The 19,379-nt window shown below is 40.9% G+C and overlaps 1 protein-coding gene across 34 annotated transcripts in view; it reads left to right on the top strand.

The window, feature by feature from the left end:
• LOC118374512 (integrin alpha-V-like) overlaps positions 1-19,379 on the top strand; it is an 88,184-nt gene that overhangs the window by 28,608 nt on the left and 40,197 nt on the right. For all 34 annotated transcript variants that reach the window (XR_008140358.1, XR_008140353.1, XR_008140345.1 and 31 more), the window contains exons 7-12: positions 6,666-6,788; positions 7,147-7,191; positions 8,470-8,513; positions 10,664-10,720; positions 13,594-13,646; positions 17,912-18,117. Coding sequence is in view for 1 of the 34 variants with exons in the window: in XM_052523157.1 (XP_052379117.1) it covers positions 6,666-6,788; positions 7,147-7,191; positions 8,470-8,513; positions 10,664-10,720; positions 13,594-13,646; positions 17,912-18,117 (528 nt within the window). In the remaining 33 variants the exon portion in view is untranslated. The remainder of the gene's footprint in view (positions 1-6,665; positions 6,789-7,146; positions 7,192-8,469; positions 8,514-10,663; positions 10,721-13,593; positions 13,647-17,911; positions 18,118-19,379) is intronic.

The raw sequence follows: 19,379 nt of genomic DNA, 5'->3' as shown, positions 1-19,379 counted from the left end.
CATGAATACAGTCACAGATAAGAGGAGGTGCTGCATCATGAATACAGTCACAGATAAGAGGAGGTGCTGCATCATGAATAAAGTTACAGATAAGAGGAAGCGCTGCATCATGAATACAGTCACAGATAAGAGGAAGTGGTGCATCAGGAATACAGTCACAGATAAGAGGAAGTGCTGCATCATGAATACAGTCACAGATAAGAGGAAGTGCTGCATCATGAATACATGAATACAGTCACAGATAAGAGGAAGTGGTGCATCATGAATACAGTCACAGATAAGAGGAAGTGGTGCATCATGAATACAGTCACAGATAAGAGGAAGTGCTGCATCATGAATACAGTCACAGATAAGAGGAAGTGCTGCATCATGAATACAGTCACAGATAAGAGGAAGTGCTGCATCATGAATACAGTCACAGATAAGAGGAAGTGGTGCATCATGAATACAGTCACAGATAAGAGGAAGTGGTGCATCATGAATACAGTCACAGATAAGAGGAAGTGCTGCATCATGAATACAGTCACAGATAAGAGGAGGTGCTGCATCATGAATACAGTCACAGATAAGAGGAAGTGGTGCATCATGAATACAGTCACAGATAAGAGGAAGTGGTGCATCATGAATACAGTCACAGATAAGAGGAAGTGGTGCATCATGAATACAGTCACAGATAAGAGGAAGTGCTGCATCATGAATACAGTCACAGATAAGAGGAAGTGCTGCATCATGAATACAGTCACAGATAAGAGGCGTTGTTCAGCCCGATGGGATAGCCTGGGCCATGTTTCGGCATCTAATTAGGAATGTTCCAGATATAAATGTGATGACGAGAGCTGATGTGATTTCTAATCAGACACGTGTTTGATCAACATGGTATAACAGTATGTGGTTCAATATGGTATAACAGTATGTGGTTCAATATGGTATAACAGTATGTGGTTCAATGTAACAGTATGTGGTTCAATGTAACAGTATGTGGTTCAATGTAACAGTATGTGGTTCAATGTAACAGTATGTGGTTCAATGTGGTATAACAGTATGTGGTTCAATGTAACAGAATGTGGTTCAATGTAACAGTATGTGGTTCAATATGGTATAACAGTATGTGGTTCAATGTAACAGTATGTGGTTCAATGTAACAGTATGTGGTTCAATGTAACAGTATGTGGTTCAATGTAACAGTATGTGGTTCAATGTGGTATAACAGTATGTGGTTCAATGTAACAGTATGTGGTTCAATATTGTATAACAGTATGTGGTTCAATGTAACAGTATGTGGTTCAATGTGGTATAACAGTATGTGGTTCAATGTAACAGTATGTGGTATAACAGTATGTGGTTCAATGTAACAGTATGTGGTTCAATATTGTATAACAGTATGTGGTTCAATGTAACAGTATGTGGTTCAATATTGTTTAACAGTATGTGGTTCAATGTAACAGTATGTGGTTAAATATTGTATAACAGTATGTGGTTCAATGTAACAGTATGTGTTTCAACATGGTATAACAGTATGTGGTTCAATATGGTATAACAGTATGTGGCTCAATGTAACAGTATGTGGTTCAATATGGTATAACAGTATGTGGTTCAATGTAACAGTATGTGGTTCAATGTAACAGTATGTGGTTCAACATGGTATAACAGTATGTGGTTCAATATGGTATAACAGTATGTGGCTCAATGTAACAGTATGTGGCTCAATGTAACAGTATGTGGTTCAATGTAACAGTATGTGGTTCAATGTAACAGTATGTGGTTCAATATGGTATAACAGTATGTGGTTCAATATGGTATAACAGTATGTGGCTCAATGTAACAGTATGTGGCTCAATGTAACAGTATGTGGTTCAACATGGTATAATATTATGTGGTTCAATGTAACAGTATGTGGTTCAATGTGGTATAACAGTATGTGGTTCAATGTAACAGTGTGTGGTTCAATGTAACAGTATGTGGTTCAATGTAACAGTATGTGGTTCAATGTAACAGTATGTGGTTCAATGTGGTATAACAGTATGTGGTTCAATGTGGTATAACAGTATGTGGTTCAATGTGGTATAACAGTATGTGGTTCAATGTAACAGTATGTGGTTCAACATGGTATAACAGTATGTGGTTCAATGTAACAGTATGTGGTTCAATGTAACAGTATGTGGTTCAATGTAACAGTATGTGGTTCAATGTAACAGTATGTGGTTCAATGTGGTATAACAGTATGTGGTTCAATGTGGTATAACAGTATGTGGTTCAATGTGGTATAACAGTATGTGGTTCAATGTGATATAACAGTATGGTGTTGATTTCAGAAAGACGATAGAGGTACATTTGAAGTCAGAATATATATATTTACATATGTACATACAGTTTAAGTCGGAAGTTTCCATACACTTAGGTTGAAGTAATTAAAACTTGTTTTTCAACCACTCCAAAAATGTCTTGTTAACCAACTGTAGTTTTGGTAAGTCGGTTAGGACATCTACTTGGTGCATGACACATCATTTAAAAAAAATGTTTACAGACAGATTATTTCACTTATAATTCACTGTATCACAATTCCAGTGGGTCAGAAGTTTACATACTGTGCTTGTTGACTGTGCTTTTAAACAGCTTGGAAAATTCCAGAAAATGGTGTCATTGCTTTAGAAGCTTCTGATAGGCTAATTGACATCATTTGAGTCAATTGCAGGTGTACCTGTGGATGTATTTCAAGACCTTCAAACTCAGTGACTCTTTGCTTGACATCATGGGAAAATCAAAAGAAATCAGCCAAAAATTGTAGACCTCCACAAGTCTGTTTCATCCTTGGGAGCAATTTCCAAATACCTGAAGGTACCACGTTCATCTCTACAAACAATAGTACGCAAGTATTGATTACAGGCTCAAAATGGCCAGAAACAAATAACTTTCTTCTGAAACCCATCAGTCTATTCCTGTTCTGAGAAATGACGGCTATTCCATGTGAGAAATTCCCAAAAACTGTAGATCTCGTACAGCGCTGTGTACTACTCCCTTCACAGAACAGCGCAAACTGGCTCTAACCAGAATAGAAAGAGGAGTGGGAGGCCCCGGTGCACACCTGAGCAAGAGGACAAGTACATTAGTGTCTAGTTTGAGAAACAGACGCCTCACAAGTTCTCACCTGGCAGCTTCATTAAATAGTACCCGCAAAACACCAGGGAGAGAACACTGAACAACAGTACAAGGCTGATGTCAATAACTCCAAAAAAATGAAACAATGCTTCATAGTCCCAAGCTCTCAAATATTCTAATGAACTGATAACTGAGATGGACATGTCGACATAGCAGGAAGATCTGAATGCCGTGAACCAAGATGTTCACCAACCAATCAGGGCGTTGATGGGCTGGGCAACAGTTTACAGTGGTTCACCAATCAGAGCCTTGATGGGCTGGGCAACAGGAACAGTGGTTGACCAATCAGAGCCTTGACGGGCTGGGCAACAGTAACAGTGGTTGACCAATCAGAGCCTTGATGGGCTGGGCAACAGTTAACAGTGGTTCACCAATCAGAGCCTTGATGGGCTGGGCAACAGTAACAGTGGTTGACCAATCAGAGCCTTGATGGGCTGGGCAACAGTTAACAGTGGTTCACCAATCAGAGCCTTGATGGGCTGGGCAACAGTAACAGTGGTTGACCAATCAGAGCCTTGATGGGCTGGGCAACAGTAACAGTGGTTGACCAATCAGAGCCTTGATGGGCTGGGCAACAGTAACAGTGGTTCACCAATCAGAGCCTTGATGGGCTGGGCAACAGTAACAGTGGTTGACCAATCAGAGCCTAGATGGGCTGGGCAACAGTAACAGTGGTTCACCAATCAGAGCCTTGATGGGCTGGGCACCAGTAACAGTGGTTGACCAATCAGAGCCTTGATGGGCTGGGCCACAGTAACAAGATGTTTCCTCTGGGACCCTCAGGTGACGTCCTGACAACTGGACTCAGGAATGTTCTAGCAATGTGTCTATAAGATTAATTAATATCTTATGTTCTGAGAACAAAGCAGCCATGTTCTCTGTATGTTTGGTGGGACATTGATGTAATTTTCTCCAAAGCCTCAGGTAACTGGACACAGGAATGTTCTAGCAACAGTCCCACGAAATGCGTCTAGGACAATATCTTGTACTCTGAGAACATGGGAACCGTGTAACATTACAAAAACATTGAATTGGTCTCTTAATTCTGTGACGGATTCTGTGACCCAGGGAACGTGTTCAGATGTTGTTTTTCTTTGGGTGTGCTGCTCATTGCAACATCCTGTTGTGAGTCAAAGGAGCAAATATAGCCCCTTTTTTTATTTTAAATCTGTCAAAGTTGTTCGTAACGGGGCGTCTCATTGGCTGCTGCTATGCTGGGTTGGCACTGAGTGAATTTGATTAGGTAGGGGTGGAATTTAAAAACGGTCAACATTTGTATGGGTGCCATGCCAGTCTGCAACTCGATAGTAGAAGGTGTTCCTAATGTTTTGAACACTCAGTTTATATTAGATTCTCACATTCTGTGAACCTTGAAGCATTTTACGTGAAAAATGTAAGCAGAAGCACAATTTAGACCAAAACTAATTAGGCTACACAAACCCCCTCTCACCCCCTGACCCGGCTTTTTTACTAACCTTTTGTCATTAAGGAGTAGAAGATGTTATTAATAACATAAGGTGATATGTAGGACGCTGTGTTATTAATAACATAAGGTGATATGTAGGACGCTGTGTTATTAATAACATAAGGTGATATGTAGGACACTATGTTATTAATAACATAAGGTGATATGTAGGACACTATGTTATTAATAACATAAGGTGATATGTAGGACGCTGTATGTTATTAATAACATAAGGTGATATGTACGATGCTGTATGTTATTAATAACATAAGGTGATATGTAGGACACTATGTTATTAATAACATAAGGTGATATGTAGGACACTGTATGTTATTAATAACATAAGGTGATATGTAGGACACTATGTTATTAATAACATAAGGTGATATGTAGGACACTATGTTATTAATAACATAAGGTGATATGTAGGACACTATGTTATTAATAACATAAGGTGATATGTAGGACACTATGCTATTAATAACATAAGGTGATATGTAGGACACTATGTTATTAATAACATAAGGTGATATGTAGGACACTATGTTATTAATAACATAAGGTGATATGTAGGACACTATGTTATTAATAACATAAGGTGATATGTAGGACACTATGTTATTAATAACATAAGGTGATACGTAGGACACTATGTTATTAATAACATAAGGTGATACGTAGGACGCTGTATGTTATTAATAACATAAGGTGATATGTAGGACACTGTGTGTTATTAATAACATAAGGTGATATGTAGGACACTATGTTATTAATAACATAAGGTGATATGTAAGACACTATGTTATTAATAACATAAGGTGATATGTAGGACGCTGTATGTTATTAATAACATAAGGTGATATGTAGGATGCTGTATGTTATTAATAACATAAGGTGATATGTAGGATGCTGTATGTTATTAATAACATAAGGTGATATGTAGGACACTATGTTAGTAATAACATAAGGTGATATGTAGGATGCTGTATGTTATTAATAACATAAGGTGATATGTAGGACGCTGTATGTTATTAATAACATAAGGTGATATGTAGGACACTATGTTATTAATAACATAAGGTGATATGTAGGACACTATGTTATTAATAACATAAGGTGATATGTAGGACACTATGTTAGTAATAACATAAGGTGATATGTAGGACACTATGTTAGTAATAACATAAGGTGATATGTAGGATGCTGTATGTTATTAATAACATAAGGTGATATGTAGGACACTATGTTATTAATAACATAAGGTGATATGTAGGACACTATGTTATTAATAACATAAGGTGATATGTAGGACGCTGTATGTTATTAATAACATAAGGTGATATGTAGGATGCTGTATGTTATTAATAACATAAGGTGATATGTAGGACACTGTATGTTATTAATAACATAAGGTGATATGTAGGATGCTGTATGTTATTAATAACATAAGGTGATATGTAGGATGCTGTATGTTATTAATAACATAAGGTGATATGTAGGACACTATGTTATTAATAACATAAGGTGATATGTAGGACACTATGTTATTAATAACATAAGGTGATATGTAGGACGCTGTATGTTATTAATAACATAAGGTGATATGTAGGATGCTGTATGTTATTAATAACATAAGGTGATATGTAGGACACTATGTTATTAATAACATAAGGTGATATGTAGGACACTGTATGTTATTAATAACATAAGGTGATATGTAGGATGCTGTATGTTATTAATAACATAAGGTGATATGTAGGACACTATGTTATTAATAACATAAGGTGATATGTAGGATGCTGTATGTTATTAATAACATAAGGTGATATGTAGGATGCTGTATGTTATTAATAACATAAGGTGATATGTAGGACACTATGTTATTAATAACATAAGGTGATATGTAGGACGCTGTATGTTATTAATAACATAAGGTGATATGTAGGATGCTGTATGTTATTAATAACATAAGGTGATATGTAGGATGCTGTATGTTATTAATAACATAAGGTGATATGTACAACACTGTATGTTATTTCCACAGGTCAGCTGATAAGTGATGATATCTCTGAGATCATCACCAGGTTCAATAGACAATACTACACTCCTTACAGTAACCAGCTGACCACTAAGTCTGCCAGCGCTCAGTACGATGACAGCTATTTAGGTAAGTGCTGTTGTCCTGAGTCCCAATCGGCCCCCTATTCCCTCTATAGTGCTCTACTGTTGACCAGGGCCCGTAGGGTGATAGAGTGCCATGTGGGACATATTCATTTTCTGGTTAAATATATGTTTGCTTACTTTGATTAGCATGTTCTCAAGTGGTGTTGAAAGCTCTTGTTTTGGCTCTGTGAGAGGCTCATAACTGTCGTTAAAGACTTTAATGAGCTCTTAGGGTTTTGTGGCAGAGGATTTAGCAATGTTGTTAAACTGTGCATGGTCTGTTGTAGTACGTCAACGGTTCTCTACTCCGCTGGTACCATATCCCCTGGCTTATTTGGTATTGACTAGATGTTTACTTCCAGGCTATTCTGTGACTGTCGGTGACTTCAATGCTGACGGAGAAGATGGTAAGTTTAGGCCATCAAACTGTTCCCATCTACTGACGTCTCTTCTGTCTCCATCGACACTCCTTCCTCTGTTTAGTACTGCGTATACATGGCCTATACAAGTGGGATGCTCCGTACTGTAATCTCTGGGTTTGGTACAGTAATGTCTTGTGGAATGTCTTAGTTCTGTGCTTGACACTTAATGTTCCAGAATGGAAACGTTCAATGGTGATCTAGTTTTAACATTCTTTATAGAACAGTTCAATGGGGATCTAGTTTTAACATTCTATATAGAACAGTTCAATGGTGATCTCATTCTAACATTCTATATAGAACAGTTCAATGGTGATCTAGTTTTAACATTCTATATAGAACAGTTCAATGGTGATCTAGTTTTAACATTCTATATAGAACAGTGCAATGGTGATCTAGTTTTAACATTCTATATAGAACAGTTCAATGGTGATCTAGTTTTAACATTCTATATAGAACAGTTCAATGGTGATCTAGTTTTAACATTCTTTATAGAACAGTTCAATGGGGATCTAGTTTTAACATTCTATATAGAACAGTTCAATGGTGATCTCATTCTAACATTCTATATAGAACAGTTCAATGGTGATCTAGTTTTAACATTCTATATAGAACAGTTCAATGGTGATCTAGTTTTAACATTCTATATAGAACAGTTCAATGGTGATATAGTTTTAACATTCTATATAGAACAGTTCAATGGTGATCTAGTTTTAACATTCTATATAGAACAGTTCAATGGTGATCTCATTCTAACATTCTATATAGAACAGTTCAATGGTGATCTAGTTTTAACATTCTATATAGAACAGTTCAATGGTGATCTCATTCTAACATTCTATATAGAACAGTTCAATGGTGATCTAGTTTTAACATTCTATATAGAACAGTTCAATGGTGATCTAGTTTTAACATTCTTTATAGAACAGTTCAATGGTGATCTAGTTTTAACATTCTATATAGAACAGTTCAATGGTGATCTAGTTTTAACATTCTATATAGAACAGTTCAATGGTGATCTAGTTTTAACATTCTATATAGAACAGTTCAATGGTGATCTAGTTTTAACATTCTATATAGAACAGTTCAATGGTGATCTAGTTTTAACATTCTATATAGAACAGTTCAATGGTGATCTCATTCTAACATTCTATATAGAACAGTTCAATGGTGATCTAGATTTAACATTCTATATGGAACAGTTCAATGGTGATCTCATTATAACATTTTTAACATTATTTCTGTTATTTCTCTTCTGTTGTACAGATTACATTACCGGGGTACCCAGGGGAGACAAAGCTCTGGGCTATGTAAGTATTATGAGCTCATATATACAAACAGAATTTTGTATCCAACAATTATTTAGCTTTCATTTCGTCTTGGTTAACCCAAATTTCTACGTAGTCTGCCAACGAGAGATGAACCTTTATTTACTGTGCATTCGGAAAGTATTCAGACCCCTTCACTTGTTCCACATTTTGTTGTGTTTTATTCTAAAATGGTTTAAGTACAACACAAACATCTTCAATCTTTGCTCAATACCCCAATGATCATACTAGTTTTTATAACTTGACTGGAGTCCACCTGTGGCAAATTCAATTGATTGGACATGATTTGGAAAGGCACACGTCTGTCTATATAAAAAGGTCCCACAGTTGACAGTGCATGTCAGAGCAAAAACCAAGCCTTGAGGTTGAGGGAATTGTCCGTAGAGCTTCGAGACAGGATTGTGTTGAGACACAGATCTGGGGAAGGATACCAGCATTGAAGGACCCAAAGAACACAGTGGCCTCCATCATTCTTAAATGGAAGAATTTTGGAACCACAAAGACTCTTCCTAGAGCTGGCCACCCAGCCAAACTGATCAATCGGGGGAGAAGGGCCTTGGTCAGGGAGGTGTCCAAGAACCCGATAATTACCTTGACAGAGCTCCAGAGTTCCTCTGTGGAAATGGGAGAACCTTCCAGAAGGACAACCATCTCTGCAGCACTCCACCAATCAGGCCTTTATGATAGAGTGGCCAGATGGAAGCCACTCCTCAGTAGAATGCACATGACAGCCCGCTTGGCATCTAAAGACTCTCAGACCATGAGAAACAAGATTTAACTCTTGGGCCGAAATGCCAAGCGTCACATCTGGAGGAAACCTGGCACCATCCCTACGGTGAAGCATGGTGGTGGCAGCGTCATGCTGTGGGGGTGTTTTTCAGTGGCAGGGACTGGGAGACTAGTCAGGATGGGGGGAAAGATGAACGGAGCAAAGTACAGAGAGATCCTTGATGAAAAACTGCTCTAGAGCGCTCACGACCTCAGACTGGGGTGAAGGTTCACCTTCCAACAGGACAACAATCTTAAGCACTCAGCTAAGACAACGCAAGAGTGGCTTCGGGACAAGTCTCTGAATGTCCTTGAGTGACCCAGCCAGAGCCCGGACTTAAACCCGATCAAACATCTCTGGAGAGACCTGAAAATAGCTGTGCAGCGACGCTCCCCATCCAACCTGACAGAGCTTGAGAGGATCTGCAGAGAAGAATGGGAGAAACTCCCCCAAATACAGGTGTGCCAAGCTTGTAGCGTCATGCCCAAGAAGACTTGAGGCCTGTAATCGCTGCCCAAGGATGCATCAAACAAACTACTGAGTAAAGGGTTTGAATACTTATGTAAATGTGATATTTCTGTTTTTTTTTTTAAATAATAAAAAAAAAAATTATATACATTTGCTACAAAGTGAAGGGGTCTGAATGCTTTCCCGTCATTGAGCTAAAATATTTTTGAGAGCTGTACTTTACATGTGTTGAAGAGGTCAAAGTACCGCGAGGGAAGAACAAGGTCTCCATTGGAACAAAAATTCTGATTTTACAATAATGGATATTCATCATATTCGTTATGTATTTTTTTTGTGTTCTAACAGGCCCACAATGTGGTTACTAAAAAAAACACGAATTTAGATCTATTTCGCTGTTTTCGCTGACTAATATTTAGACATTAGTTATTTTCAGCTCATAAAAAAAAAATATCTGCTAAACGCTAACTTCTGTTCGTATCAGCTGGTAGCATAGCTAGCCATATAGAAATCAGTGGTGGTACTTGAAGACATTTTGAAATATAAGTTGATTAGTGACGATGACATTAACATGTGTCGGGGTTGACATCCATACAAGAATTACACTCTGATGTTTACCCCAAATAGTGTTAAATACACATTTAAACAATAGCTTAAATGTAGGCGCATTTTTAAGGGAGGGGGTGGCGTGAGTGGCGTTGCCATGGCATTTCCATTGTTTTGGTCAGTTTAATTGATCTCTTTACTGCATCTGTGCTGTGTGTGCTATAGACAACTATTATTGCCATGGCTAAAACACACAGACTATATCGACTAGGCTAACTGTTATTATGTCAGTGTGTATGTCATTGTGGGTGAAAAGCGAAAACCGAGTCAGTTATGTTGTCTTGCCATGTAGGTGAACATCTTCAATGGGAGGAACATGGAGTCGGTCCTGAACTTCACAGGAACACAGGTACGGTATGAGATGGTAGTGGTTTTACATGAAACTGTGCGTGCGTGTGCGTATACCGACTCAGTGCCAGCAGGATGAAAGGAATGTTGACGTAATTAATATGATTTGTTTTGAGGGTTCCTCTTGGAATCGCCGTTACGGTCCACACATAGACAGGAAGTTCGTTACGGTCCACACAGAGAGAGGGAGTCCGTTACGGTCCACACATAGACAGGAAGTCCGTTACGGTCCACACAGAGACAGGAAGTCCGTTACGGTCCACACATAGACAGGAAGTACGTTACGGTCCACACAGAGACAGGAAGTCCGTTACGGTCCACACATAGACAGGGAGTCTGTCACGGTCCACACAGAGAGAGGGAGTCCGTTACGGTCCACACAGAGAGAGGGAGTCCGTTACGGTCCACACAGAGACAGGGAGTCCGTCACGGTCCACACAGAGACAGGGAGTCCGTTACGGTCCACACAGAGACAGGGAGTCTGTCACGGTCCACACAGAGAGAGGGAGTCCGTTACGGTCCACACAGAGAGAGGGAGTCCGTTACGGTCCACACAGAGACAGGGAGTCCGTCACGGTCCACACAGAGACAGGGAGTCCGTTACGGTCCACACAGAGACAGGAAGTCCGTTACGGTCCACACAGAGACAGGAAGTCCGTTACGGTCCACACAGAGACAGGGAGTCCGTTACGGTCCACACAGAGACAGGAAGTCCGTTACGGTCCACACAGAGACAGGAAGTCCGCCACGGTCCACACAGAGAGAGGAAGTCCGTTACGGTCCACACAGAGACAGGGAGTCCGCCACGGTCCACACAGAGAGAGGGAGTCCGTTACGGTCCACACAGAGACAGGAAGTCCGCCACGGTCCACACAGAGACAGGAAGTCCGTTACGGTCCACACATAGACAGGGAGTCCGTTATGGTCCACACAGAGACAGGAAGTCCGCCACGGTCCACACAGAGACAGGAAGTCCGTTACGGTCCACACATAGACAGGGAGTCCGTTATGGTCCACACAGAGACAGGGAGTCCGTCACGGTCCACACAGAGACAGGAAGTCCGTTACGGTCCACACAGAGACAGGAAGTCCATTACGGTCCACACAGAGACGGGGAGTCCACCACGGTCCACACAGAGACGGGGAGTCCGCCACGGTCCACACAGAGACAGGAAGTCCGTTACGGTTCACACAGAGACAGGAAGTCCGTTACGGTCCACACATAGAGAGGGAGTCCGTCAGGGTCCACACAGAGACTGTGTTGGTCTGTTGAACTGTAGTAAACCTTATTCAGCACCGTGTTGGTCTCTGTAGTAAACCTTATTCAGCACCGTGTTGGTCTCTGTAGTAAACCTTATTCAGCACCGTGTTGGTCTCTGTAGTAAACCTTATTCAGCACCGTGTTGGTCTCTGTAGTAAACCTTATTCAGCACCGTGTTGGTCTCTGTAGTAAACCTTATTCAGCACCGTGTTGGTCTCTGTAGTAAACCTTATTCTGTCTCTGTAGTAAACCTTATTCAGCACCGTGTTGGTCTCTGTAGTAAACCTCATTCAGCACCGTGTTGGTCTCTGTAGTAAACCTCATTCAGCACCGTGTCGGTCTCTGTAGTAAACCTTATTCAGCACCGTGTTGGTCTCTGTAGTAAACCTCATTCAGCACCGTGTCGGTCTCTGTAGTAAACCTCATTCAGCACCGTGTTGGTCTCTGTAGTAAACCTTATTCAGCACCGTGTCGGTCTCTGTAGTAAACCTCATTCAGCACCGTGTTGGTCTCTGTAGTAAACCTCATTCAGCACCGTGTTGGTCTCTGTAGTAAACCTCATTCAGCACCGTGTTGGTCTCTGTAGTAAACCTTATTCAGCACCGTGTTGGTCTCTGTAGTAAACCTCATTCAGCACCGTATTGGTCTCTGTAGTAAACCTTATTCAGCACCGTATTGGTCTCTGTAGTAAACCTTATTCAGCACCGTATTGGTCTCTGTAGTAAACCTTATTCAGCACCGTGTTGGTCTCTGTAGTAAACCTCATTCAGCACCGTATTGGTCTCTGTAGTAAACCTTATTCAGCACCGTGTTGGTCTCTGTAGTAAACCTCATTCAGCACCGTATTGGTCTCTGTAGTAAACCTTATTCAGCACCGTATTGGTCTCTGTAGTAAACCTTATTCAGCACCGTGTTGGTCTCTGTAGTAAACCTTATTCAGCACCGTGTTGGTCTCTGTAGTAAACCTCATTCAGCACCGTGTTGGTCTCTGTAGTAAACCTTATTCAGCACCGTATTGGTCTCTGTAGTAAACCTTATTCAGCACCGTATTGGTCTCTGTAGTAAACCTTATTCAGCACCGTATTGGTCTCTGTAGTAAACCTTATTCAGCACCGTATTGGTCTCTGTAGTAAACCTTATTCAGCACCGTGTTGGTCTCTGTAGTAAACCTTATTCAGCACCGTGTTGGTCTCTGTAGTAAACCTTATTCAGCACCGTGTTGGTCTCTGTAGTAAACCTCATTCAGCACCGTGTTGGTCTCTGTAGTAAACCTTATTCAGCACCGTGTCGGTCTCTGTAGTAAACCTCATTCAGCACCGTGTTGGTCTCTGTAGTAAACCTTATTCAGCACCGTGTTGGTCTCTGTAGTAAACCTCATTCAGCACCGTGTTGGTCTCTGTAGTAAACCTCATTCAGCACCGTGTCGGTCTCTGTAGTAAACCTTATTCAGCACCGTGTTGGTCTCTGTAGTAAACCTTATTCAGCACCGTGTCGGTCTCTGTTGTAAACCTCATTCAGCACCGTGTTGGTCTCTGTAGTAAACCTTATTCAGCACCGTGTTGGTCTCTGTGGGGTGATGGTTAAACACATTGTATTTCTCCCTGTCTCCTCAGATGGCTGCCTACTTCGGCCATTCTGTGGCAGCGACCGACATCAATAACGATGGGTAAGTAATGATGGGTACACTGACTTCCATGTCCCAAAGGTCACCCTAATCCCTTATATAGTGCACTACATAGGGCAGAGCCCTATTGACCCTGGTGAAAAGTAGTGCACTACATAGGGCAGAGCCCTATTGACCCTGGTGAAAAGTAGTGCACTATGTAGTGCGGAGCCCTATGGACCCCGGTGAAAAGTAGTGCACTACATAGGGCAGAGCCCTATTGAACCTGGTGAAAAGTAGTGCAGTATTTAGGGCGGAGCCCTATGGACCCTGGTGAAAAGTAGTGCACTATGTAGGGCGGAGCCCTATTGACCCTGGTGAAAAGTAGTGCACTACATTAGGGCATAGGTTACCATTTGGGACTTGGGGCTCTATCTTAGTAGGTTGTGGTGCAAAAGGACAAGTGTTTTTTATTGGACACGTTCAGGTGGTTTTGTTGTGTTTTCTTGGTGTTTTCGTCAACACGGCGTTGCTCCTGGAGCATGTTTGTTAATGGTATAAATAGAGGGCCTGACTTTATACAAACTAAAAATCTATCAGCTCAAGGCGATAGATGTTCTCATCCTGTAGCAGAGCTCGCTAATTAATCTCTAGATGAAGACGCAGTCGTGACCGTATATGGGTAATGACCCCTCCTCTCCAGACTCCTGACTGTTTTCAGAAGCAGTTGAATATCTTGGCAAAAAAGAAAATTGTAGTTTATTCCAGAAGTTCTCAAACCTTTTTATTTACTTTTTGTGTGCCCTTTTGGGACCCGTTTTGTGATAGCAAATTCAGAACACAACTTGAGTGGGATTCAAATAGAATTACAAGGAATTTGACTTTGAGTTCAGCAATGTATGGCTTGATGAAACAAGTCTCGGGCTTTGGAAAGGGACATTTTAAAGTCCTGCCTCTCTGCATGGGAGATTAACATATTGCAGTTCTCAGGCTAATTTCCTGCAATTTTACACAGTTTTGTCATGGGGCTGATTTTGTGTTGTTTTTGCAGCTTTAAAGCTAATATCCTGCCACACGTTTTGCCAGAAAAAAAAGCTTAAATTACAGTGTATTTATGTCAAAAAAAATATCAAACAAAAAGTTTTGGGTGGAAAACAAGTAGTATTGAGTGAAAATAATGTATACTTGGTGAATACCCCCCAGGCACAAGTTACCCAGGAACAAAAACATGTGTAGGTATATTATAATAATAATAATTATAATATTATATTGTATTGTTTTACACCCTCTAAACATATTCCACAGATCCCTTGGCCAAAATATGTTTCATATGGTGTCGTAGCCCACTTTGAGAACCCCTGGGTTCAATAGATCCCTTTAATTAACATTAGGGAATATTGTGTCTAGGTCAAGGCCATTAAACCCAAAAATAAATTGTAACAGAACGAAGGGTTGGTTTCCTGAGCACAGACTAAAACCTTATTCCTGTGGACTACAATGCAGTTTCAGTGGAGGATCTCCATTGACCATGTCTCTTAGTCCAATACGAGGCTGAATCTACAGTTTCAGTGGAGGATCTCCATTGAACATCTCTTAGTCCAATACGAGGCTGAATCTGCAGTTTCAGTGGAGGATCTCCATTGAACATGTCTCTTAGTCCAATACGAGGCTGAATCTACAGTTTCAGTGGAGGATCTCCATTGAACATGTCTCTTAGTCCAATACGAGGCTGAATCTACAGTTTCAGTGGAGGATCTCCATTGAGCATGTCTCTTAGTCCAATACGAGGCTGAATCTACAGTTTCAGTGGAGGATCTCCATTGAACATGTCTCTTAGTCCAATACGAGGCTGAATCTACAGTTTCAGTGGAGGATCTCCATTGAACATGTCTCTCAGTCCAATACGAGGCTGAATCTACAGTTTCAGTGGAGGATCTCCATTGAGCATGTCTCTCAGTCCAATACGAGGCTGAATCTACAGTTTCAGTGGAGGATCTCCATTGAACATGTCTCTCAGTCCAATACGAGGCTGAATCTACAGTAAGTGTGTGAAACCAATACATTTTTTTTTTTTTTTTTTTTACATTTAGGGACTCAAAAGTAATTGGACAAACTAACATAAGCATAAATTAAATTATGAATTTTGATACTTGGTTGCAAATCCTTTACAGTCGATGACTGCCTGAAGCTGCGTTTCTTCCCTGGTGGGCTTTACTGCAGCGGCCTTCAGTTCTTGCTTGTTCTTTGCCTTCAGCAAAGCGAAATGCTCAATTGGATTCAGGTCAGGTGATTGACTTGGCCGTTGCAGAACATTCCACTTGTTTGCCTTAAAAATAAAAAGTATTAGTTTGCTTTCGCAGTTTCGGCTTCGGGTCATTGTTCATCTGCACTGTGAAGCGTCGTCCAATGGGTTTTGAAGCATTTGTCTGAATCTGAGCAGATAATAACCACTTCAGATTTAATCCCGCTGCTTCTGTCAACAGTCACATCATCACTAAATACAACACACTGACACTGACCCAACTCCAGCCACTTTAATAATGGGAGTTGATGGGAAAATTATGTAAATATATCACTAGCCACTTTAAACAATGCTACCTTATATAATGTTACTTACCCTACATTATTCATCTCATATGCATACGTATATACTGTACTCTACATCATCTACTGCATCCTTACGAAATACATGTATCACTAGCCACTTTAACTATGCCACTCTGTTTACTTTGTCTACATACTCATCTCATATGTATATACTGTACTCGATACCATCTACTGTATGCTGCCCTGTACCATCACTCATTCATATATCCTTATGTACATATTCTTTATCCCCTTACACTGTGTATAAGACAGTAGTTTTGGAATTGTTAGTTAGATTACTTGTTGGTTATTACTGCATTGTCGGAACTAGAAGCACAAGCATTTCGCTACACTCACATTAACATCTGCTAACCATGTGTATGTGACAAATAAAATTTGATTTGATTTGATTTACAAGGAAACCAGATTCATTGACAGCCATACATGCCCACGCCATAACACCACCTCCCGAGTGGCACAGCGGTTCTAAGGCACTGCATCTCAGTGCTAGAGGCATCACTGCAGACCGTGGTTCGATTCCGGGCTGTATCACAACCGGCCGTGTTTGGGAGTCCCATAGGGCGGCGCACAATTGGCCCCAGCGTCGTCCGTGGTTTTGCCAGCGGTAGGCCGTCATTGTGAATAATAATTTGTTCTTAACTGACTGGCCTAGTTAAATAAAGATTTAAATTAAATAATTTAAAAAAGAAAACCCCCACCGTGAGTCACAGATGAGGTGGTTCCTTCCCTTATCCATACTCTTCTCTTCCCATCATTCTGGTACAAGTCGATCTTCGTCTCATCTGTCCATCTGTTATTCCAGAACTGTTATTCCAGAACTGTTATTCCAGAACTGTTATTCCAGAACTGTTATTCCAGAACTGTTATTCCAGAACTGAACTGTACAGGCTTTTATTTTAGATTGTTGTTTGGGTGCAAACTCTAATCCGGCGTTCCTGTTTTTGAGATTTACCAGTGGTTTACAATGTTGTGGTAAACCGTCTGTATTTACTCTGGTGAAGTGGGCTCCTGACTGACACCGATACTCCTGCCTCCTGGAGGGTGTTATTGATCTGGACCACTGTCGTGAAAAAGGGGGTTTTTATTCACCAGGGAAAGCATGATTCTGTCATCCACCCTGGTCTTCCAGGCCAGGTGGTGTTCCTGTGCTCACCAGTGCGTTCTGTCTTTTTAGGAATGTTAAGGTGAATGCACCAATTTGTAAATCGCTCTGGATAAGAGCGTCTGCTAAATGACTTAAATGTAAATGTAAATGTACCAAATAGTTGATTTGGCCTCGTGTGTGTTTTTGTTTTTTATACTATCGTTCTGATGTTGTTGTTTTTAAATAAGATTTGTCCGCCTGATGATGTCTTTTACTGACAGTGACAGCGCTTTTGACTTCATTTTGAGGGTTAACAACAACACATTCCAAATGCCACACTTCAAATCAACTCCTTTCATCTGCTTACCTGTAAATGAACTAATGAGGGAATAACACACACCTGGCCATGGAGCAGCTGAGCAGACAATTGTCCAATTACTTTTGGTCCCTTAACACATATATAAAAAGTGCTGTAATTCCTGCACCGTTCACCTGATTTGGATGTAGAGACCCTCAAATTAAAGCTGAAAGTCTGCACTTTATTTAATTTCAACTCCAATATGCTGTGATAGACAGCTAAAATAACAATAACTTGGTCAATGGCCAAATATTTATGGACCTGACTGTCTCTCCTCAGGCTGGTGGATCTGTTTGTAGGGGCCCCTCTGTTCATGGACCGTGGTAGTGATGGGAAGCTGAGGGAGGTGGGTCAGGTGTCTGTGTTCCTGGGGAAAGGAGGCTTCTCCTTCCACACACCCATCACACTGAGTGGGACAGAGATCTACTCACGCTTCGGCAGTTCTATCGCCACACTGGGGGACCTGGATATGGATGGCTTCAACGGTATGTATGAGTTCTCAACGGTATGTATGAGGCTTAACGGTATGTATGAGGCCCCAACAGTATGTATGAGTCCTTAACGGTATGTATGAGTCCTTAACGGTATGTATGAGTTCTCAACGGTATGTATGAGGCCCCAACAGTATGTATGAGTCCTTAACGGTATGTATGAGTCCTTAACGGTATGTATGAGTCCCCAACGGTATGTATGAGTCCTTAACGGTATGTATGAGGCCCCAACGGTATGATGAGTTCTCAACGGTATGTATGAGTTCTTAACGGTATGTATGAGGTCTCAGCGGTATGTATGAGGCCTTAACGGTATGTATGAGTCTCAGCGGTATGTATGAGGCCTCAACGGTATGTATGAGGCCTCAACGGTATGTATGAGTTCTCAACCCTCAACGGTATGTATGAGGCCTTAACAGTATGTATGAGTCCTTAACAGTATGTATGAGGCCTTAACGGTATGAGTTCTCAACGGTATGTATGAGGCCTTAATAGTATGTATGAGTCCTTAACGGTATGAGTTCTCAACGGTATGTATGAGTCCTTAACGGTATGTATGAGGCCTTAACGGTATGTATGAGGCCTCAACGGTATGTATGAGTCCTTAACGGTATGTATGAGTTCTCAACGGTATGTATGAGGCCTCAACGGTATGTATGAGGCCTCAACGGTATGTATGAGGCCTCAACGGTATGTATGAGGCCTCAACGGTATGTATGAGTCCTTAACGGTATGTATGAGTCCTTAACGGTATGTATGAGGCCTCAACGGTATGTATGAGGCCTTAACGGTATGTATGAGGCCTCAACGGTATGTATGAGTCCTTAACGGTATGTATGAGTCCTTAACGGTATGTATGAGGCCTCAACGGTATGTATGAGGCCTCAACGGTATGTATGAGGCCCCAACAGTATGTATGAGGCCTCAACGGTATGTATGAGGCCTCAACGGTATGTATGAGGCCTCAACGGTATGTATGAGGCCTTAACGGTATGTATGAGTCCTTAACGGTATGTATGAGGCCTCAACAGTATGTATGAGTCCTTAACGGTATGTATGAGGCCTCAACGGTATGTATCAAATCAAATCAAATTTTATTTGTCACATACACATGGTTAGCAGATGTTAAATGCGAGTGTAGCGAAATGCTTGTGCTTCTAGTTCCGACAATGCAGTGATACATCAACGGTATGTATGAGTTCTCAACGGTATGTATGAGGCCTTAACGGTATGTATGAGGCCTCAACGGTATGTCT

Source organism: Oncorhynchus keta, chromosome 7 (genome assembly GCF_023373465.1).
Source record: "Oncorhynchus keta strain PuntledgeMale-10-30-2019 chromosome 7, Oket_V2, whole genome shotgun sequence".
NCBI lineage: Eukaryota > Metazoa > Chordata > Actinopteri > Salmoniformes > Salmonidae > Oncorhynchus > Oncorhynchus keta.
Note: the sequence above shows the minus strand (reverse complement) of the source record. Positions and strands in the feature narration are given on the sequence as shown.